This window comes from Populus euphratica, unplaced genomic scaffold (genome assembly GCF_000495115.2).
Source record: "Populus euphratica unplaced genomic scaffold, PopEup_1.0 scaffold20.1, whole genome shotgun sequence".
Classification (NCBI taxonomy): domain Eukaryota; kingdom Viridiplantae; phylum Streptophyta; class Magnoliopsida; order Malpighiales; family Salicaceae; genus Populus; species Populus euphratica.
Window position 1 is genome coordinate 928,659 of NW_011499854.1, and position 23,429 is coordinate 952,087.

At 32.5% G+C, this 23,429-nt stretch overlaps 3 protein-coding genes across 4 annotated transcripts in view; 1 reads left to right on the forward strand and 2 right to left on the reverse strand.

Moving 5' to 3' along the window:
* Nucleotides 1-4,476, reverse strand: part of HEN2 (RNA helicase, ATP-dependent, SK12/DOB1 protein) — an 8,247-nt gene extending 3,771 nt beyond the window's left edge. The window contains exons 1-10 of one of the 2 annotated variants that reach the window (XM_011021665.1): nt 4,388-4,476; nt 2,953-4,041; nt 2,101-2,415; nt 1,872-1,976; nt 1,665-1,733; nt 1,100-1,267; nt 943-1,014; nt 722-838; nt 179-388; nt 6-57 (exon numbers count right to left, since the gene is read on the reverse strand). In XM_011021665.1, the coding sequence (XP_011019967.1) occupies nt 6-57; nt 179-388; nt 722-838; nt 943-1,014; nt 1,100-1,267; nt 1,665-1,733; nt 1,872-1,976; nt 2,101-2,415; nt 2,953-3,951 (2,107 nt within the window). In that variant the 5' untranslated portion in view covers nt 3,952-4,041; nt 4,388-4,476. The remainder of the gene's footprint in view (nt 1-5; nt 58-178; nt 389-721; nt 839-942; nt 1,015-1,099; nt 1,268-1,664; nt 1,734-1,871; nt 1,977-2,100; nt 2,416-2,952; nt 4,042-4,387) is intronic. The other variant, XM_011021666.1, reaches the window with a different exon arrangement.
* An 11,775-nt stretch (nt 4,477-16,251) lies between these two features.
* LOC105122528 (proteasome subunit beta type-6-like) lies at nt 16,252-19,106 on the forward strand. Its single transcript, XM_011021667.1, has 8 exons — nt 16,252-16,488; nt 16,578-16,654; nt 16,736-16,791; nt 16,911-16,983; nt 17,105-17,216; nt 17,914-17,987; nt 18,418-18,492; nt 18,693-19,106. The coding sequence occupies exons 1-8, from the start codon at nt 16,374-16,376 to the stop codon at nt 18,822-18,824; spliced, it is 714 nt and encodes a 237-aa protein (XP_011019969.1). The 5' UTR covers nt 16,252-16,373; the 3' UTR covers nt 18,825-19,106.
* Nucleotides 19,107-19,197: 91 nt separating this feature from the next.
* The window catches only part of LOC105122529 (auxin response factor 19-like), an 8,379-nt gene continuing 4,147 nt past the window's right edge, over nt 19,198-23,429 (reverse strand). Inside the window, exons 12-14 of the mRNA XM_011021668.1 lie at nt 21,040-22,871; nt 20,615-20,805; nt 19,198-19,815 (exon numbers count right to left, since the gene is read on the reverse strand). Of these exons, the coding sequence (XP_011019970.1) occupies nt 19,680-19,815; nt 20,615-20,805; nt 21,040-22,871 (2,159 nt within the window). The 3' untranslated portion in view covers nt 19,198-19,679. The remainder of the gene's footprint in view (nt 19,816-20,614; nt 20,806-21,039; nt 22,872-23,429) is intronic.

The following is a 23,429-nucleotide window of genomic DNA, read 5'->3' on the forward strand; positions in this document are numbered from 1 at the left end:
AGGAATGGATATCCTCACTTTGCTTAGAGCACAGATCAGAGGCAACTGAACAGGAACCTAGCCCAGGAGTGAACAAAAACATCATCCCCACCAGACCAGTACAAGCACTAGAAGTTAATTAGTGGGCCACAATACTGAAAAGAGATTAAACTACTATCCCACTGATGCATCAACTTACCACATGCATCTCACCCTTTTCTCCAGGCCGAGGCGGACATGGTCTTGGCCGGGAACCACTCTCACTTGGTCCAGGAGAGCAATGAAGTAAAGTATCTACTATATAACCAGCACCTTTTGATGGCAATGTTCCCAATCCTGCAGTGGGTTTTTTAACAACATTCACCACAACTCCCCAACCCCAATCAGTTCCTCCTTCTCTTACCTTGATCTGCAATACAGACAGCCACTACTGAGAGGGAAAAAAAGATATATCATTACTGAAATTATAAATACGTGTGCAAATGCAAGTGAAATTTGCAGAAATGAGGAATTATTGTTCAGCTTTTTTCCCCTCTAACTCACATCCTTTAAATGTTTCTAAATTTTTTGGGGGTAAAATCTATAATGTTCTTCTGATCTCTTATGCCCATATATCTCAGCAACATATCTAAGGTTGTGAGAGAATCAATCGCTAATAAGGTTAATTAAAGAAAAGAATAAAAGATACTAGCCATTTAGTAGCACACAAACTTCAACAACAGTGTTCATTTTCCATACATACCAACCGACCAGTGCACAGATAATAAAGAATTCTTTCAGGCCTTGTTATTTCCTTCATCATCTTCTTCTCAAGCTGGGCCATCTCAAGTTTTAGATTATGATACCCAGCAACTTCAGCCTAATACAAGACAACAAAAACTCATATAGTATCTACTTAAATTATTTCAAGAGAGAGAAAGAGAGACAGAAAAAATGTTATTAGAAACAGAGGGAAATGATTACCTCTCCTGATGCATCAAGAACAGCAGCTTCCTCTTCCAGTTTTGAAACCTTTTCCCCTATGTCTGGTAAAGCCTGAAAGAGATAAAGATCTATGAGTGATTGAACACTGCATGAAGTCAGGACATGCACACAAGGATGTGAGGGATTTGACACAAACCTTTTCGTACTGGAATTGATGAAATGAATTTCTTATCACGTGTTCAGCAGTGAACTGGCCTTCAGCACGGCTCATTAGATTTAATATCGAATAGTAGCTCAGTCTGAAAGTACTAACTAGAGGAGCCGGTTTGCCCAAAACCATGTCTTTGAGTGTATTCATCTCCATCTGAAAAGGTAACAGAAAAAGTAATCCATTTGAAAGAGAAGACCAGGTTGTTTTATAGCCTTTATCAAGGATCTAAGCAAGATACCATGATGTGCTGCTAAAAGCCTATAACTAAAGACTATTAGTTTCCATTGACACAAAATGCTTATACGTGTAGTATGGGCAGCATTCAAGTGAAAATACAGGTTGACTTTCATATTTATACATTTATATAATGTGTATGCAGATTATTGTACTAGTAACCATAAACCCACATAATTAACATTTAGCAGAACAATTTTCATTTTAATGTTATTGAGATGGTTGAAAAAAACTAGTAATAATTACCAAATTCACACCAAAAAAAATGGAACCAAACAACAAAGAGTACAGCACATATGAAAAGCTATAGAATTACCCGTTCATCAATCATTATGATACAAATACCCCGCTCATCTTTACCACGTCGTCCAGCCCTTCCACTCATCTGTAGAAATTAGTAGAATCAGAAACTAATAATAATACACACACACACACACACACACACATATATATATATGCATAAGCATTTATATGTTCGTATGTTTTTCAAAGCTCTAGAGAAATGCAGCAAATTATCACTTACCTGGATATACTCACCAGATCCAATGTAACGATGACTATCGCCATCCCACTTCTTAACGGCTGTGAAAACAACAGTCTTTGCAGGCATGTTTAAACCCATCGCAAACTGGCATAAAAGATAGATATTTAAAGGGCAGTTCATCATATTAACATTCAAGATTGAAGTAAGTTGCAGAGACCACAAACTAATTATAACTAAAACTGCAACCCAGTTTCCTGTGAAGACTTACTGTCTCTGTGGCAAACAGAGCCTTCACAAGGCCTTCCTGGAAAAGAAGCTCTACTAGTTCCTTGATTACAGGGAGAAGACCGGAATGATGCACAGCAATGCCTCGCTTAAGTAGAGGCAACATTAACTCAATAGCAGGCAAATTCCTGTCTTCCTCATTCAAGCAGAGTATTGCGTTGTTAAAAACCTGCTCCACGATGTCCTTTTCCTCTTGTGTATTAAAATCAAGCTTAGACATAGACATGGCATGTTGTTCAACCTCTCTCCTACTGAAGCTAAAAACTATAACTGGTTGAAACTTCCGTTCCATAATCATCTGAAATTACATGTGAAAGCAATGATTGAGCAGTTTTATCAACAAGCTGTTCAAGATGAACAGGACAAACTACAATTCCCCACTTAAAAATCCAGAAAATGCACGAACAGATAATAGCACTCGCATTAAAAATAAAAAATCACTAACTTGGAGCAAATAAAAGACGCAACAGTATGTCAACAAACAGTAAACTTCTTTTCTTTTATCAGAGCGTGTTGTAAAAGAAAAAAAAATTGAGAATAGGAAAAAAAATGAGAAGTTGCTTATTACAAATGTATTTGAAGAGTCTGAGGAGCCATCTAAGAATATTCATTTATTTCACAAAACAGTTTCTTCTCAGTCAATAGTTATGAAGAAAAGTTCAGTTCATTGATGGCATCAGAAAAATGGAAACTCAAAAACTACATATGGTGATAGAGAAGCGCTCGTTGGAGAGAGAAAGAATAATAAACACCCATTCAATGCTCAATGAAGCATTAAATGAAGGCACCTCATGATACTACAATCAAGAAAGAATGCACAAATAAGAGGGCAAACCTTGACAATTTTGTATATGTCAGAACCCCCTGAAGCATTCCCACCCTTTGAAATCCTTCCACTAGCTTTAGCATTTGCACTCTTGTTCCCCTCACCAGCTTTCTGCTTAGAGAAAGTATCCTGCAGCTTCATAAAATTGTCCTCCCTAAACTGCTCACTCTCATCAACCACAAGATACAACCCAGCACCACCCACAGGAAAAACATAATGCTGCAAAGGAGTTGGTCGGAAATCTGTGTAAACCACATGGCAAGGCTGCTTATGCAAATGACAAATCCATTCCGCAAACTCGGTGGCATTCGACATAGTCGCAGAAAGAAAAACCATTTTAATCACTTGCGGCATAAAAATAATACTCTCTTCCCAAACAACCCCTCTTTCACGATCCTTCATATAGTGAATCTCATCAAAAATAATCCAAGCAACTTCCTTCAAAATTTCTGAACCCCTATAAAGCATCCCCCTAAGAATCTCTGTAGTCATAACCAAACAACTAGCATTTGGTGACAGGGTAACATCTCCAGTCATCAGCCCAACATCTTGAAACTCCTGATGCAATTCCCTATACTTCTGATTACTCAAGGCTTTCAGCGGAGAAGTATAAATAACCCTTTGCTTTTCTCTGAAAGCCATTGCAATCGCATACTCAGCAACAGCAGTTTTCCCTGCAGACGTATGAGCAGAGACTAAAACACTCTCATTCCTTTCCAAACAAGCTACAGACACCTTCTGAAAAGGGTCGAGTTCAAATGGATAACTTTTTGCCATCTCCCCATTATACAATGGATTCGACAAAGTTCCGTGAAAGGTTTCATCTTTATTCGACTCATACCCATGTGGGACTGCAACTTCATGAACACAAGTCCGTGTCAAAATCCTCTTTTTCAGAGCAGAATCTTGCTTCTGTGGTGTGCCAGAAATCTCTGCTTTCTCTTCCTCTTGCACTTCCTCCTCCTTCTCAAGCTCTTTTCTCTTAGCAGGTGTTAGTGTATTCTCCATTTATATTTTCTAGCTTAATTTCACTCCTCACTCACTCTAAGTTCTAAGTTAAGCAAAAATCTTCCTAATATTAAAACTTGTGCACTCTTTCTGCTCATAAGAAAAGAAAACACAAAAAAACAATAAAAGTTCAGATTTTGTTACAGTATCAGAGCACTGGAACAAGTTGATAAGCATCAAATAAAATTAAAAGAAACCAAGAACCTAATTCTTTTATTGTTTTTCTTCTAATTTCAGCTTAGAAAACAGAGGTTTTGGTTTTAAAGAAAGTGGTTTCCGCTTGTTTGGTTGCTGAGAAAACTCAGGAAAATTAGGGCATCTAATGCATCGTAAGAGAAGTACAAATTTTGAGGTTTTGTTAATTTTCCCTAATTTTCTCCGGGACCAAACAGAAAAGAGAGAAAAGTAAACAGTGGAGGGAAAGTAACGGGAGTACCTTACTTTTGGCAATAGGAGGCAGAAAGCATCGGTTCGGGAGAGAGCCCTAACTACAATTATTATTTAGATAATTTTAAATTTTTAAGGGGTCGTGCTTTTGTGCTTTTGTTGGGCTGTATTGGATCCAGTAGGATTTCATTGGGTTTTACAGTTTTTTTTCATTTTAGCTTTTTACTGGATCTGGGCTTCTGCAATGTGGAGTTCGTGTTAATTGTTTTTTTAAAATAAAATGTAATGGTTGCACAGACATGTTTTAAATAGGAAGAAAATTCTACAAATAAGGTAATTGCTTTCGCTAGTTAAATAAAATGGTTTTATTTTAATTAAATAAAAATTAAAAAAAACCAACCACAATAACATAAAAATAAAAACATTTTCTAGGAGTAGAAAAACTATGTTTATTTTTTATACTATTAAATATGAAAATATAAAATTAAAAAATATATATAATTAAAAAATGGCACAAATCAACCTTAACAAGCGTGATCCATATGTAATTTGAACAATAAGAGGTGAGTCGGTCCGTGATAACTCGGTAAATCTGTATTTTAAGTTATAAAATTAGAATAACCTAATAGAAAAAAATCATAAAACTATTTAAAAAACAATTAAAAAAATGTTAATTCCCGCTAACTTTTCAAATTCATGGCCTGGATCACTAGACCAAAAAAATTATATATGAAAAATTCATGAAACTCAATCCCCAACAAATCAAATGTTGAGGAATGAAACCGGTAAAAAAAATGCAATCACACAAAAAGGATCCACTTTTTTTAAAAGAAAATAGCAATAAAAAAATGAAAATAAAAATAAAAATTAAAAAATAAATTAAAGGACAATTATAATTTTTTTTATTAGAGGATGAAATTGAAAAGAAAAAAACTTTTAAAAAATAAGGTCCAGGTTAGAAAACATAATATACCATAAATTTGAATAAAATGATGAAACTAAAAAATAATAAAATCTTTACAAAAAATATTCAAAATCAAAATAATAAAGATCAAATTGAATACAATAATACATGATAAATTAGAATTGAATGATGGAATTGAAAAAAAAATAACTTTTATAAATAGGCCAGTGATAGAAATTAAAAGTAAAAAAAATAAATTTTAAAGGTGAAATACCGATAACAAAGAAAACTAAGATGTAATTTTTGGGTGAGGAGAGAAAAAAAAAGAAGAAAAGTCATTATAATAGCAAATTGCTTCACCATTGTTACTACACGGGGAGCTAATAGAAAAATAACATAATGATGTTTCCAATAATATGATCTAAAGGTATTTTTTATTTTCATGGAACATTAGATACATTATCTAATATAAGTGAACGTCTCATATTTAATGGCGCTATGTTGCACATGCTAATAATTTTTTCATTTAAATAATAATAAATTATTTATAAAAGATCAAATTGTCATCAATAAATCTCGTTATAGAAAAAAAAAACTAGAATAAAAAGACCAAAAGGCCCTAGAAATAAGGTTTAGTTTTTTTTTTTACTTAAAAGGTAAGTTATTATTTTACTATATTTAAAAAAATAAAAAGATATAAATACTTCTGAGTTCCAACTTTTTTTTTTTTTTACTTTCAGGGTAATTAGATAATTTTTTGTTCTTAAAACTTAGAAAAAAAAAACATTTATATCCACAATCCATCATTTAATAATTGATGTACTATGTGAAAAGATTAAAATACTTTTAATAAAAAGACACTTGGCTTTTTTTTGGCTGGGCAACATAATAATTAGACTGCAGCATTGAATAAAAAATATATCTATGATCATCGTCAATTTGCCTTATGTTTTAGCTTTTTGGTTATTTATTTTTGTTTTTTAATATACCAGTGGTTTCGGTCCTTGCATTACTCAAGTTTTCAAAATAAATAAATATTAATAAGTGTTTCTAAAAACAAAACAAGGAAGATATGGAGTATTTCATCACAACTACTTCCTCGGTTCACAAATAATAATAATTAAATTACTTTAATTATTATTGAAAAAACTAAACAATCTTAGTGTTTTAATATAATTTTTTAGTAAAAGCATTGTGGATTCGAGGAGTTTATTTTTTGTGAGTGAAGAATAATAAATATTAATATACATGTGAGAGTGTGTTATTAAAAAAATAATTCAACAAGCTTATCGTGGACTCTGAGACAATTGCAAGTTTTTAATTTTAATTTTTTTTCTTTTGGATTTTGCTTTTGTTATGAAAAAAAAATTTCTTTTCAATTTAATCATTTTATGTTATATTGATTGGAATTTAATATTTAAAATTTATTTATATTTGCTTTTTGTATGGTAGTTAAGGTCCGGGGTTCAATTCTTTATTGGACTAGTACTTAATTTCAAGAAAAAAAAATTAATTGAGTTGTTTGCATGAAATTAAAAATGAGAGAGCAAACTTGAAAGAAATGAAAATTTGCTTTTCTTTTATTTTTTATGGAAAAAATGACAATTCTAGCCTTTTTTTCTCTTCTCAAACATCATCAATTGTTTTTTCTTTTCAATTAGATTATTTAATGTCAAGTTGATTAAGACCTCGAGTTAATAATTAGAATAATTATAAAAACCCTTTTATAAATTGATTTAAATTTCATTTTCCTTCCAAACTTTCATAAATTACTTTTTACATCCTTTAGTTTGCATGTTCAATAATAGTTTAAATCTCTCATATCTATATTTTATTTTAATTTTTTGTTTGACTCAAGATTTAAAGTGTAATTTATAAAAATATATAAAAATAAATAAATAAAATTATAGAAGAGTTTTTATAATTACTTTATAATAATTTGTTTTAACCATCTTTTTGTGTAGTTATACCAATCACAAAAAGCCATCTTACCATTCTTTCAAGCTTGGTTTCATAAAAAAAATAATCCACTTTTATTGTCTAAGAGGCATCTATTCAATTTTCTAGTCACCGATTTGTAATTGCAAGTGATGCATTATATGATTTTTTTCCTCTAACTAGATGGGGTGTCTGCCCCTAAAAAATAAAAATAATAGGCCCATGCATGTCGGCTAGTCTAGTCTAGCGTATCTACACTTCTTTAAGGCCTAGACATGTTAGGCCAACCAAACCCACATGCGTAACTTTTTTATATTAATTTTTCATTTGATTTTTCTACTTTTATTTATTTTTCATGCTATTTTTTTTTAATTTCATATTTTAATATTTTTATTTTTTTAATTGGCCTGTATAATTTATTTCAGTTTGATATTTGTAAGTTTATTATGGTTTCAAACAAACACCTTGATATTTAGTTGGTGCTAGATTTTACGAATATCTATTTTTATAGTTTACTTAAAAAATTTGTTTCAAATAGAATAAAGTTATTAAACTAAGTGGAGTCCATCACTTAACTTATGTCTTATATATTTAAATAAAGTTTTAAAAAATAATATAACACATTAGCGTCCGTGAACTAGATCATGAGTCTAACGAATTAGGCCATAAAATCAAAGTCAATTTAACATATTGTTGTCTAAATATTTTTTAAGAAATTATGTCATCATTGGATTTTTTTTTTTAGTTCAAAATTATTTCTCTTTGAATAAATATTCTTTTTTTTTAAGAAAAAAATTGTCGTGTTAAACCGTTAAAATGAGGTGAATATTTTTTTTTATTTCAAAATAAATTGTTAATACAAATCAAGTTAGGTCCAATTTTTGCTTTAAAATGCCTACTCACCAGTTTTGCAACATTGGAAATATTTGTCAAAACATGTATTGGATCGAGTTAAAATTTTGCAAGGAGATACTATACACATAAAACATTTTTTTGATACAATTTCATGTCAATCAGAGTTCAATAAACATCGGTCAAATTTATTGATATTGTTTTGGTATATTCATTAATGAAGCAATTTGATTGTTATTCTAAATCACATTTCTATCTAATAGTTTTGTCTAAGGTTCAGGGTAGATCTCCTTTCGCAAGAAAGTCTCTACCTTATCAGGTTAAATCCTAATCATTTGAAGCTCTAAATTTTAGCATCACATTTTTTTTTTTGTAAATTTAATATCTGAGGTTATACTTTATAATATAGTTTTATACCTCCAAATATTAAATTCTACAACTAAATCTTAACACCCTGAATATTAATTAAACAAAATAATTATTAAATGATTTTTGATATTTTAGTCAAACCCTAATGAATAATTATAAGCTAGTTATGATATCCATTTTTGTTTTTTAAAAACACGAGAAAGATGCAAAAAAAAAAATTAATGACAAATATGCTTGGAAAACTTTTAAGATTCAGAAGTATGCACAAAAAAATAAAATATTTTTTATTTATATTTTTTTAAGAGGAAATTTATTTATTTATTTGAATTTTTAAGTTATTTTTAAAAAAAAAATTGTAGAAAACTGGGTGCTTTTAATACCAAGTTCGTATATTATAGTATAAGCCTATAGCATAATATTATGTAAAATTATTGGAAAAACATGTGAGAGACCTACAAATATTTTTTAAAACACCCTTTGAAAAGTTTGAATTTTTTTTTAAAGGTTTGGGCAAGACTCTGCCCAACCATTTGAGTTGGGCAGAAACAGGTTCAACCCACTTTGCCTTTGCTATCAAAAGCATATAGATGAGAGGGGGGGGAGATGAAAAGGCTCACATGACGTAGAGGTTGCAATTGTTGTCACTAGTTTGGCATAAGGACAATGAAAGTACTACTAGCTCACGATAGAGGTTGAAGGTGTTAGTGACTAGGTTGTTGTAGTGCAGGAAGAAAAAGTTTACGGTAAAAAGAGAGAATTTTATAGTGGTTGTCCTTATCGTCAGTAAAGAGATGGGTTTGCTAGGATGTTAAGTCATTGTCGATCACGACGTGGAGGGAAGGTTATGGTGGCTGAAGAAGTCGAAGTTATGGTAGTGAATGAGAAAAGATTAAGGTTGGCAACTAGAAAAAAAATTAAAGAGGCTGATCTTTTGTCAACTTTGAACCCGAATTTCTTCCATTTCAGGGCATGAAATCCACTCTTATTTTTAAAGAGTAGAAGAATGACATTTAGTCATTACTAGTGCCAAATCTTGACCTTTAATTCAGTCATGAAGGATCCTAACCGTTAGTTTAAAGTGACCATTATAAATTATGAATTGCCAAATTTAACAATTGAAAACTATCTAAGAAGCATCAGAAAGGGCCATTTTGAGGTATAGTTAGATGTTAAGCCATAATTTTCATTTAAGTTTTGTCAAATTTAATGGAGAGATGAAACGTTAAATGCTCATGTAAAGTAGCTCCCTCGATAGTCTTTTTAGGTAAAATACAAGAAAGAAGATCAATAGTAATTAAAACGACGTTATTTTGGTAAAGTTTAATTTAGTCCTTCAACTCATGATTTCTTTTAAGTACACCCTGATTGGCTTCAAACTTTTAATTTTATATAATTTGTCTCTGAATTTCTGTGTCTTTTTATTTTGGTCATTACCTTAAAATTTATGCAATTTAACCCTTAATTAACCATTAAACTTTCATTTCTCTTCAATTTCACACCTAATTTCATTCTCTTTTTTTTTTCCTTAGATTGCAACTCCTTTTTTAAAATAGTTCTTGATTGTGAATTTATTTAATTTAGCCTTTAATTGATTGCAAAACTTTGATTTTCTTACGATTTTGCACCTAATTTAAACCAATTGACTTTGTAAAAATTATATTTGGTCCTCTAAAATTTTAATCTTCTTAATTAAGCCAAAATTAGGCTCTCAAATTTAATTTTTCACCAATTAAGTAATTGACAAAATTAATTTAACTCATTCAAAGTATAATTAAGTCATCGTACATAATTACATTCTTTAATTAGACCCAAATTAATTCTTAAATATAATTATACTTTTAATTTGACTCATGATTAAATTAAATTTGCCTATTAAAAATTTAATTTTATCTTTGGTCTAAATTTTTATGCACATTTGTTCAATAATTAGTTAATTTGACCTTAACTATACATTGTCTCTTTAATCTTAAGTACAACAAGGTATAATTATACTTTAAATTTGTCCAAGGTTTTAGCTTGATTATATGTGTGTTGGGGGGGGGGTGTGGGAATGTGCGTGTGCAATCCTTTTTGGCTTGCTTTTAACACATTACTGGCCTTTATGATATTGCTATTTATTTTTTTATAAAAAGGAAAAAAGGTAAAATTTAGGAAATAACTTAAAAATGGGTTATGACATTTGTAATGAATTAGTTTTGGACAATGAAGTGAGATTAAATTATGCTTATTTAGGCCCTAAACTTATGCATGAGGTATACTTCAAGTGAAGATTATTAGATATACTGGAGACATGAAGTCCAAAAATGATAGATCTGATTGTGAAGAAATGTTACCATTTGAGGATTATACTAATGAGGAGATTGTATACCCGATTAAAAGTAAGGCATACACTTCAAGTAAAGGTATCAACAAAGGGATAACATCTTCCATACACATTGCCATATATAAAACAAGATATATAATTTAATTATAAATAATGAAAGTTGTGTTAATATAGCTAGTATTACCTTATTAGTAAACTAAACTTGTTTATTAATAAGCATCCTAGAATTTATAGATTGCAATGGTTAGATGATTATGGTGAGGTAAAAGTGATTATGTAGGTCTTATTTCTGTGTAATATGGTTCCAACGCATGCAAGTCACATCTTATTAAGGAGACTATAATAGTTCGACAAAAAAGCAACACATAATGAAATTAAAAATAGGTATGTTATTATAAAATATGATAAAATCATCACTTTTGTACCTCTCAGACTCAAACAGGTGTAAGAGATGATTAAATAAAGCTAAAAAAAGAAACATTATAACATGAGTAGAGAAAATCAAAATGAAAAACAACGTGAAAGAAAACCATCAATTCAGCCACAACCTAAAAACACTTCTTCCACTATCTAAAACCATTCGACCAAGAATATAAATCATTTAACTACTTCTAAAAAAAACCTAAATCTAGCCAAGAATGGAGGTAGAACCCAACAAGTGAAAAAAGTAAGTGGGCGAAGTATAAATTATATAGAAAAACTAAAAAAAGAACCTAATTTTTATGCGAAAAAGGGAAAGGTTAAATATGTATATTATTCAAACCATTTGATAATTCTACTTATTTATTAGGAATTTTATTTTAAAATTGTTAAACTTGACTCCTCTATTCATAGTATTTGTATTTCTTTGTTGTAGGATTTTGCTGATGTATTTCATGATGAGATTTTTAATAGATTGTCACCAATAAGAGGCATCAAACATTAGATTGATCTTGTACTTGGTTTATCAATTTCTAATCACCCAACTTATCGAAGTAATCTTAATAAAACAAAAAAGCTTTAAAAATAAATAAAATAGTTGATTTCATATAAGAATTCTTTTGAGATGGATGGAATGCCTGTAACTTTTTTACCTGTGGAACCTAATCAAATATATGATCAACAACTAAAATTAAAAAAAATGGAAAATGGTTAAAATGAAAGCTTGTATTTATTAAAGAGACTTTTTTTCCTAACAAAGTTCTTCAGAGCTTTAATGATGATGTTATTTTTTAGCTTAATACTAATTTTTTTCTTAAGATGATAATCTTCATGTTATAGATTTGAGGACAAATCCTTTTAAGGATGGAGGAGATGATACAAACCAAGTTAGGTCTAAATTTTGCCTTAAAGAGCCTGCTAACTAATTTTACAAGATTTTACAAGATTTGGTGTATCTCTCAAACCATATGTTAAATCGAGTTGAAATTTTATAGGGAGATACTATATACATGAAACTATATCTTGGTAGAATTTTAAGTCAATCAAAGTTTAAAACATGCTATTTAAACTAGTCAAATTTGTTATTACTATCTTAGCAGGTCTATTGATGAAATGTTCTTTCATGGTTATTTTTTACCCTTAATCCAAACCTACAATGAGTTAATATTGGATAATAAAGTGAGATTAAATGATGTTTATTTAAACCTTAAACTTGTGCATAGGACAAAGCTGCAAGGGTTTCTAATGTGGCTTAGATTCATTGAAAAATTTGAGTCTTTTCTTTTATAGGATATATGTGGTAGCTAGGGGCTTTGAAAATAATTTAGTTAGGGGCTTCAAATATACAAACCCTTTTATTTTTAATTTATGCTTTTGGGATTGATTAATTTGTCAAGGCCCAAGGTTTGTTTGGCCTTAATAAATTAATTAGTTTCAGTTATGGCCCCAAGCTTGTTTGAATCCATATTTTATAGTGTATTAGTATATGTTTCAGGTTGGTTTTGTAAGTGGGTTAACTTATCCTACAAGGATAGATCCATTAAGATTTTTATTTTAGATTATATAAGTACTCTTTGTAAGGACAAAATATTTAGACTTGATAATGTTATTGTTACTAAATTTATTCAACTTGTGTGAGAGAAATTCTCATATTCTTTGGTTCTATACTGAATTAAATTGATTTATTAAAGATTTATTGGTTTATTAGCGTCTTCCTTGTAATTCTCAATCGTGAAATGGTATTTGCAAGATGAGGGTTCTTATTCCAAGAATATTGGTGTTTTAAGACTGATTAGTACTTAAAAATGTATTCTCATTAAGGATTTATGTCATCATATTGCACCTAAAGTATTATTAAATTCCCTAACAAAAACATGTTTTATACTAGCAAGTCTAAAAATATAATATACCTTTAATTCATGGTAAATATTCATCCTAAATATAGGTCTATCACATAAATAAAAGGATTGATTGATGAGTTTAAGTATTGAAATTGAGAGGACAAAGAGAAGACCAAACTTAGCAAAGTGTTGCTGGTGCATTCCAAATTCGAATACTGTTCAGTAATTGGATCATATCTGGAGCTGTAGATATCGGATTTAGGTCCATTTTATATGGATGGAAAGGTAAGACATAGAACTACAATTTTCATGTGGACTCAAAGACTCAATTCTGCCATTTTCAAGTTCAAATCTTAGCAACAACGAAGACGTCAGAAGTTGTCCTGCAGCTCAAACACTATTCGGTTTTTGGCTCATATCTTGAGTTCTAAAAGTCCAAATGAGCTCTGGTTTTTTTTGTTGGAAAGCTGAGAAAATTGCCCACAACTTCCATAATTCAGTTAGCTATAATTCTAATGTTAGTAATAATGTTTTGGCCAACCAACAATATCAATAATCAGCCCACAATATCAAAAAAACAGCAGCCACTAATGTCAAAAACCAGCCACCAAATCAATGGATGACCACCAATTATTCAATCAATCAATAGTTCTGAATCTTAACCAATAAAAGGAGGCATTTATCATGTATTTAGTCATATTAATTTTCAGATCAAAGTCATCTTCTTGCTTTCTCTCTATATCTTTGTAATGTTCAAGTTTTCTTTCATGCTATAGTAATCTCTTGTTTATGCTCTTTTATTTCCTTTCCTATACTTAGTTAGCTTATATTATGTTTATGTTCTTATATTGCTTATTTATGTTTTTCTCCTTCTTAATATTTAGCTAAGTTAATTATGTCAAGGTGAAAAGGTTTCTCTAATGGTGTTAGAATATGTATAATATAAACTCAACATGGGCTTTAAATGTTTATATCCAAGAAAGATTGTTATTAACATGTTTTATCTTTTTATCTTACTAATTCTTAATACCTTACTTATTAAATGATTAATCTAGATTTGTATTGTATAACTCTTGATACATCAAATGCTTGATCCTTCGTAGTTTTCGGCCGACATCGTTATTATGATAGGAACTTGATTTGTTGTTAACATAAACTAGCAGCATGAATGCTTGATGATATTTATAAGTATGGTGTTACTTAGATAAGATGATTAATATGATCATGTTAGTAATTTATAATGAGCTAATAACGAGAAATCATCCGATTGGAACCTCCTTTATGTGTGGTTTCCAGTTGAGTAATAAAAAGAGTTTACATTATATTTATTTGAAATACCATTAGTAAATCCTATAACCTTGACATATGTTTTATTATTGTTTAATTCTTACATTAATATCACACCCCAAAACTTTCTTCAACTCTTTTTTTGTTATTATTCTGTTCAAATCTTTTTCTTTATTTGTAATTTATATAATTCACCTCCTTGTGGTTCGACCCCGGTCTTGCCGAGTTATTTTACTTTGACACTCCTGCACTTGGAATAAGACATCAACTTTTTGATCATGTCAAATACAAGTTTTTATTATAGCACACTCTTATCAAACCTGTTTTCACTTTCTTGGATTCGTTGTCAATCTTGCTATGAGTTGCGTAACCATATAATTATAAGGTTCGCATCACTTGTCTTTTTTAAAAACAAAGCACATTAAATCTTACACATAAAGTATTATTAGCTATCTGACTCACATTTTGTTTTTTGTAAGATATTTTTTTCAACAAAAAAATAAATATACAAGCTTTTCCAACATTTTTTAACATAAAAAATCCTAAGTGTAAATTTAAAAGCTTATGCATGCTTCTAGTTAAGTAAATCAATAACCATTTGTGTTAATAAATAAGTTATTAATTAAAGATGAATTTAAAAAAAAAAAAAAGAGAAAGACATTTAACCTCAGGCCATTTACTTGATTGTGTTTCATGACTAGATTTATCAAAATCAATTTTTTGATGAGATGATTTTAATATAGATACACATATAAAATTGGTTGAATAAAATTAAAGGGAAAAAATATTATATAAGATTGCACATATTAGAAATATTATCTAAAAAATATTTTTTAATTTTTAAAATAATGTCCATTTATATAAAACATAAAAAAAAATTATAGATAGATGAATTATAATAATCTCTTCAAAAACTAAATACATACAAAATAACTTAAATAACAACTACTAAATAAAAAAACTAAATAAATAAAATAAATAATCAAAGAAAAGAAGTATTGATTTAAGTATAAATAAAAAAATACATATTAAAAAAATATTAAAAAAATAAAAAAACCCAGACACTACTATGCTTGACAAGCAAGTCCACCATGCCTAACCTATTTAGAAATAGCATGTACGTGAGACTTTTATTTTCTTAACTGCTCATCCACATTAATTTTTTTTTTTTAAATAAAGTTAGACCACCCGTCATCATCGATTAAAGCAACTCACATCTTGTTATTTTTTTCTAGATAATGGCTAAGAAATCAAGGATGATGATTTTTTAATTTGGAAACATTTTACACACTTTGATAAAACACCAACAACCTTAAAAATTTATATAAAATACTTGAAATAAAAATTCTTTCCAAGTCTAAACATAGTTTTCACACAATTTAAAGATGAAAAAAATCTAAATGAAACTTTCTTCACTAAATGGACCTTGTTAACATCAGGATTAACTATTTTTGTTACAAAATTAATATCAACATTGATTTTCTCTTTCTATCATTGAAGTGACTCTCTTTTTTATTTTTAACCTATTTTTTAAAATACAATTTAAAAATAAAAAAAATAAAATTTTAAACTAGAATTGATTTTATTTTGAAATTTTTGAAACCGAAGAAATACAATATTCATAATTTAGAAAGAATGAGTACTGTAATAAATATTTTTCTCTATGTTCGCCAGTCATTTTCTTTATTTTTTTTTATCCCCTACCTTTTAATCCTGTATTTTTTTAATAAATTAACCTATAATTTAATTTTAGAAGAACAAAATACAAAAAAATTACTATAAATAATAAGTTCATAGTATTTTGTTTGATGTTCAACGGTGCAAAATGTTGCACTGTGAATTCCCCCCTGCAAATTTAAAAGTTTCTTAAAATAATTAATCATATTTTTACTTTCTTCTTTTTATTTAATTAAATTCAATCCCGGAAAAAATCCATAAAAGCCCAAGCACCCGAACCCGACCCATGAGCCCATTAATACTTCACTTCTTCTCTGACTTCACAAGCAAGTCACAAGTACTTCGCTCTCTTTGAAAACAAATCCTCAACTTGCTTCGATTTCCTTTCGAGTTTTCTTCTTATTCTTTGAATTATCTGAAAACAATGGAATCACACGAGGAAAATGAGATCAATGGCCCTCATTCCATGGGTACCACCATCATCGGCGTCACTTATAACGGTGGTGTCGTCCTCGGTGCCGATTCTCGCACCAGCACAGGTAAAATTCAAAACTTTCTCATTTCCCTTAAAAACCCAAAAAAAAACAGCTGTTGATAGTTTTACTGTTTTTATCTTGGGTTTTTGTAGGAATTTATGTTGCAAATCGAGCATCTGATAAAATCACTCAGCTAACTGATAATGTCTACTTATGCCGTTCTGGATCTGTATGTGGTTTTCTCTCTTTCTGTTAATTAAATTTCTTATTTTTTGTTAATTTTTATTTTGAGCTGATTTTGTTTTGATAGGCAGCGGATTCTCAAACTGTGTCTGATTATGTGAGATATTTTCTTCATCAGCACACGTAAGGGGTTTCTCTTTGTTGCGTTAATGAATAATGTTTTCCTTTTCTGTCTGTAAAGTTTAGATTTTTTGGATGATTAGCTGGAGATTGATTTGGAATCTTATGGGTTTTGTGTGTAGGATACAATTGGGGCAACCGGCGACAGTTAAGGTTGCTGCTAACCTTGTTAGGCTGTTGTCTTACAGTAACAAGGTTGGTTTGATTTCAATACTTGCTCTTTAGTGAATTTGTATGTAAAGATGATGTTGGGTGTCGTAATTGTGGAATGGTTCTGGTTTGTTTTGATACATTTTTGTTTTGGATATTTTGGCAGAATATGTTGCAAACTGGAATGATTATCGGGGGTTGGGATAAGTATGAAGGAGGTAAAATTTATGGAGTGCCTCTTGGAGGAACACTCTTGGAGCTGCCGTTTACTATTGGAGGTGTGTGAAGTGAACTTGTTGACCTTTTGTCTACTAACTATAATCCATATTTTTTGTTTTTGCGATCCTCGTTGAAATGCTAGTTGTTTGCTTATCTTAACTCATAGGCAACAACATTAATAGAATGTTACTATTATTTTCGCTACTTGTATAATTACTAAAGGCAGTAGCATGGGTCTTTGGTGGATTTCTCTTTTGCACCCATCTTATCAGTTGCTAATAGCATCACCTCACTTTTACCTGCCTTCTTTGCAAGTTTTGGCGGAAGTGTGAACTGCCCTGAGAAACTTGTCAATCCCTTATAACTTCATTTGCTTGAAGTAATAATTTGTACGTGCCATTGTCATAACCCTTTAGACTTTTGAAAGTTACTTAAGAGATGTAATTTTGTGGCTTTTTTATGATATTCAATTTTTACACACTGAATCTGGTTTGTTTTGGGGATGAATGATGATGATAGGTTATTCTTCTTTTTTTTTCATCAGAAGGTGGTTGCTGCTGATAACTCATATTGACTAGTTAAGATTGAATAAATCACCATTATCTGGTATATTGTAGGGGAATAAACTACCAATGTCTGCAGGAGATGGACTTATTTTAATTTTGTAAAATTTGACTGATCTGTCATCATTGTAAGTGGGATGGGCTATTAATTGCATCCGCTGATTAATTTTTTTTATCTGCTCGTGGCATACAGGTTCAGGATCCACTTACCTGTATGGTTTCTTTGATCAAGCATGGAAGGAAGGGATGACCCAAGAAGAAGCTGAGGTATGTAGTTTAACCTGTATGTTTGTAAATATGTAAACAGAAGTCTGGAACTGCTGTCTTGACTCATAGAAACCCATTTCTTTTTGGTCATTTCCCTAAAGCATGTATTCTCTGGTTTTGTTGTGGATTCTTGAACTTTCCTTTTTCCCTGAGATTAATATAGCCCCTTGGTGGATAGACCATGGTATTTGCTTCCTATCCTAGATTTTTGGATAATAGAAACATGTTCTCATCTCAGAGTGATTCTTCCGAAGCCTCATGGAAAACCTATTTAGGTGGCTTTTCTCTCCCAAAACTTCTTTTTTTGTTTTTTGGCTACCTTCGCTGTGCCAAGACCTGCATTTTTATTGATTTCTTGTTGAGAGTATTTGTTGTAATTATTATGTCATTCATTGCCTGTGGATTTATACGCTTGATGATTTTCTCGCAGCAATTAGTGGTGAAAGCAGTCTCTCTTGCTATTGCTCGTGATGGTGCAAGTGGTGGTGTTGTTCGGACTGTCACTGTGAGTTGCGCCCTCTCTGATTTTTTCTCTTTCTAACTGCCTGTCCATCAAATTAGTTCAGACACTCGTAAGTAGGGCTTGATTGGGATAGGTTATTTAGGGGCACAGCTTCCTGATCACTTCACGTTCTGGCATTCGTATAAATACTGTCATATTTATTCTGCAAATTTTATGGCAATTAAATGCTCTATGTTACACAGATAAACTCAGAAGGCGTGACAAGAAAGTACTACCCTGAGGACAAGCTCCCCCGATGGCACGAGGAGCTGGAGCCACAGAACTCTTTGGTGGACATATTGTCATCATCCAGTCCTGAGCCAATGGTTTCTTGAGAAAATGCCTCGTTATGCTGGGCATCGATTGTCTTAAGAAAATGATGTTAGTGCACTTATTATCTGAAGAAAATGCTTCATGATGTCATTAAGTGAATGTTGTTAGCGATCCTTTTCTCATGTGCATTGGTATGCTAGGAAACATTTTCCTGTGTAAAGACTTTTTTTCTGATTTTGATCATCTTTTTTATCTTGCTGAGTCTTCCATTTGTTTTTATTGAAGGATAACCATTCCATAAGCAAAGGCCATAAAGAATGGCAGGTGCGAAATGTTCAATGTTATTACTTAGATTATGGCTAGTGTAATTCAGATCATTTTGACATTAGATAAAATGCGATATGAGAGAGAGGAGACTTTCACCATAGCACCTTGTAACCTATTAAAATCAGAGGCAAGTCGATTGAGAAATTGATGAAATCTACACATTTATACTCAGAATCTGGCATGCAAAATATGATTTTTCTTTCTACAATACGTTCCAGCGAGAGTATCCTCGACTGCTGGAAACACAAGTAGCCTAAAGGACACGCACCAAACTGGATTCTTAACCGTGCTGAACAGATCAACTTCGGACCAGAAAGGGATTGACGGTTCAGGTGCTAAAACCTCTATTTTCCTGCTTCTGACCTCGTTTTTCTAATATACAGCTAGGCTAAAAGGAAAAACAGAGCACTAACTGGCCTAGAACAGCTTCGCAAATTTACCTGCTCATTGCAGGTGCCTGGAAAAATTCAGCAGGCAGACAACTGAAAAACATAGTCAAGACTGAGTGATAGGAAAACTATTAACAGAATCCTCAAATAATATAAGGTCTCCGCGTGGAAGAAGAATTGTTAGCATCTTTGTAGGCTACTTTATGCATTGACATTATCAGAACTACTGCAGGCTTGATTAGGAAGGACAGAGTTCCCAAAATCTCCAACCAAGCTCATCTGTTGAACTTCTTGAGGAGACAGGATCTTGATGCAGCGGACACAGTCCACGAACTCTCTGGACACCTAAAAAAAAAGAATTTGAGAAGGACAAATTAGAAATACTATTTGCAGCTTGAAGCTATTTCAGAATACAAGTGGCACATTCAAAATATACATAGCAGTTTAGGAGAGTCAATAATTCGAATGAGTTGATTCTAGAAATTATAAAATTTCAGCAGCAATGCAGATAGCTTAATCTATAACTCAAGATCCTCCTCAACACAGAAAAGAGAAACAAATGCTATCTTAGACAAAAGAAGCATGTCACTTCATCAGAAATTTACTTGAACTACACTGATTGTTTCTGTTTCTTATAGTAAAGTCTTTCATGAAAGAAAACGAAAATAAAAGGACATTTCCTCTACTTAGCTGCATGAAAAGTTAGTCCTAAAGTAATTCCTGAGAGCATCAGAGATTATATTTTCATTAGAGGAGATTAAATGAAACCTCCCAAGATGGACAATCATTTCTGCAGACAAGACAGTCAAAGCTATGAGACAGAAAGGAGACTGGATGAATTGAAACTCAGAAATACTTGAAATCTTAAGTTAGCTTGTAACAGTAATTGGACAACGGAAACAAGAAGAGCATCATATGAGAGGAAAAGCTTCAAGAAACATGTTTTGAGCTGATGGCATAGAAGGTTTTGCATGTAGGGTAATCCACCCAACATGTTCTCTATGGGAAGTACCATGAGAACATTTTCATACTTGGCTAGCTATAATATCGCCACCAAGAGCATAAAGCATACTAAAGAAAATACAATGACATAACATAGAAAATAAAATAGAAATTAGAAGAGTTAAAGGGCTTACTCCCAAGGGTCATCCCCTACTAGCAGGACATCATCATCAAGATCCACGTAGACAAGTTTCCAGCCTATCCTTTGTTGATCTTCCAACTGTCCCTCTATACCAAACCTACGAGCCAGGTCTTGCTTAAGCTCGGCATAACCTGAATACCGGGCTATGTCAATTGACCTTCCCACAGCTCCACGTTTATGCACCTTTTCAGTAAACATCAACCAACTTATAATTACGAGGCCAAGCAGAAGAAATTGGAGGAAAAGGATATGAAAATATAAAGAAGGAAAATATTGCGAGTGTGGGCATGTGCATGAATGCATGCATATAAGAATTAGCATTGTATAGATAAACAACAAACCTTAGTATATGTTCGCACACTCATGTGCATGAATGCATGCATATAAGAATTAGCATTGTATAGATAAACAACAAACCTTAGTATATGTTCGCATTCGCTGAAACTGTTGCTGTGGAGGAGCCCAAGCACCTCTGTTCAAGCAGCTATTGTCATTGATTGCTGAGTTAATTTGGTTGAATGGCATATCTGGAACTCCAAATGACTGGGAAACCATAGAGGATGAAAGATCCTGTTGAGGATCTTTGGAGGCTTCACAACTTGTAAGCATGCCTGCTGAAGAAAAATTATTTGAGAAGTCCTTCCCCAGCCCCACCATGCCCTTTGTTAATAAATGGTCAGAACTCATTGGCATCGCAAGTTGGCTATCAATGTTCGTCCCACATGGAATATTATTCCTCAGATCTGCCTGGAGTTCACCATCGTGGATTGTGTCTCTCAACAACATTGGTTGTGGATTATAAGACAGTGAATTGTTATTCTGCTGCAAATGGACATCATTTTGAGAAAGGCAAATTGATGTTGTAGATGATGACGTGTCCAAATAATCTGTCTGAGCAGCTACACCATTTAGGTATGTTTGTGGGGTAAAAAATCCTAGGCTTTGATTCTTGGAGATGTTCAATGACGGCTTAACCTCAGATTTCTGCAGCAGATCTTTAACTAATTTACCATTAGAGGACACGGTTTCCAAAGCACTAGGATTCAAGAGTGTGGCAGCAGACTGAGCCATGTCCTCCCCCATTGCTGTGCTTCGGTGGGCCTGACTGTTGATCATTGGTTGAACCATGTTCGGACAATTGTTTGTGGAAGGTGAAGTGGAACAAGAAGGAAGATCATCAGTAATCCCAGACTGTCCCTGTCCTGCAGCTGCCGTCAATATACTGCTACCAGCTGTGGAGAGCTGATTGGCCATTGAGCTCGGCGGAAGCCCCATATGACCTGCCATTTCAGACACTGGCAGGATGCCAGTCTGTTGTTGAAGTTTTGGCTGCTGAGGCGGATTTGAGAATCGAGCATTGTTTTGGTTGGTATTCTTAGTCAACTGTTGTGGAATAGTATTTGGCTGAGGGAGAGAGGTGGGTGCAGTTTGAGGGATTTCCAACATTTGGCTGGGTGCCATAGACCTAGAAAAACTCTGAGATGCATCCAGGAGCTGTCTTTGTGAATCTTGAAGCTGTCCAAGTTGACCAGCCTGCTGCATTGCAGATTGCTGTGCTAAAAGTGATTGCTGTTGCTGCTGAAGCTTCTGCAGAAGTTGAAGCTGAATCTGATTGTCTGAAATTTGAACATGTTGGTTTACATGATCAGACAACTGGGATTGCATTAGGCTTTGCTGTTGATTCTGCTGCTGGTGGTGCAAGGTTTGAGGAAGGTTTCTAAGAAGCTGATGACTTTGTATAGACGGCTGTTGCTGAAGAATGTTATTGGTCTGGGCAAGAGTTTGCGGCTGCAGAAGTTGGGCTTGAACTTGACTTGAGGGTAGAGTTTGTGCCATTAAATTATGCCTTGATTGTTGAGTGATGTCACCCATCTGTTGCTGTGGCTGCATGATGGAACCCAGTGGGATCAGTGAGGACTGTAGCTTTGGAAGCTGATCAAGCTGTTGTGCTTGCTGAGGCAGCCTTTGGGCATTGAACTGTACGTTGCTTGGCTGAGGCATTTGAGGTGATGACAAGCCTAACTGACGGGAAAGATCAGCTCCAGGAAGATTCTGCAGAACAGATCCTGACAAGGATTGCATGTAGTTGGGTTGCATTGAGTTGGCCAGGGAAGGGTTTTGCTGCATGTTCATCCACTGGACTAAGCTGAGGCCAGGGAGAGCCTGGGGATCTTTCATGCAGAGCTCATCACCAAGCCAAGGCATAGTCCTCTTGAATAAGCTATCTAAATCAGAGGAATCATCATCTGCAACAAAAGTAAAGATCAGAGCTGAGTCAGATTGACTCTAAAAGAAACACCAAGACTTTGAAAGCCTAATTTGTGGTCAAGCTTGAAAGTGTACTTTGGCATTTGTAAATTTCATGAAGAGAGTGAGAAGCATCTTCAAGATTTTAATCATCATATTAGCAGATTTGGTACCAACAGACCACATGCAGAAACCCTGATAGTCAAACTTTGACACAGAAAAGACGAAAAGGTAGATTATATCCTATCAAAACCTACCCCACAGGAGTACTGTCTTGTCAATTTGATAGCATAAACCAGATGATGCCATCCACTATTACACAAGACAACTAAGAGGAAGGACAGGTTAACGGAAAGGAATAGCAAAAGAACACATGAATCAATCAAGATGCCTAGCAAAAGGGTACCCTAACCAAAATTCCTGAGTGACATGCAAGCAAAGAACCCATGTGATAAACTTATAACCAAAATGACTAGCAGAGCATACCATACAATGTTAAGGTTCAAAATTTCCTTTTAATGAAAGAAGGTGATAAAAAATTTCTTGTACCTGGCATTCCT

Excerpts from the sequence above, each read along its gene's own strand:
- LOC105122528 (XM_011021667.1), top strand. The coding sequence starts at position 16,374 with ATGGAATCACACGAGGAAAATGAGATCAATGGCCCTCATTCCATGGGT. Across the intron at positions 16,655-16,735 it reads ACTTATGCCGTTCTGGATCT|GCAGCGGATTCTCAAACTGT; the intron begins GTATGTGGTTTT and ends TTGTTTTGATAG. Across the intron at positions 16,792-16,910 it reads TATTTTCTTCATCAGCACAC|GATACAATTGGGGCAACCGG; the intron begins GTAAGGGGTTTC and ends TTTTGTGTGTAG.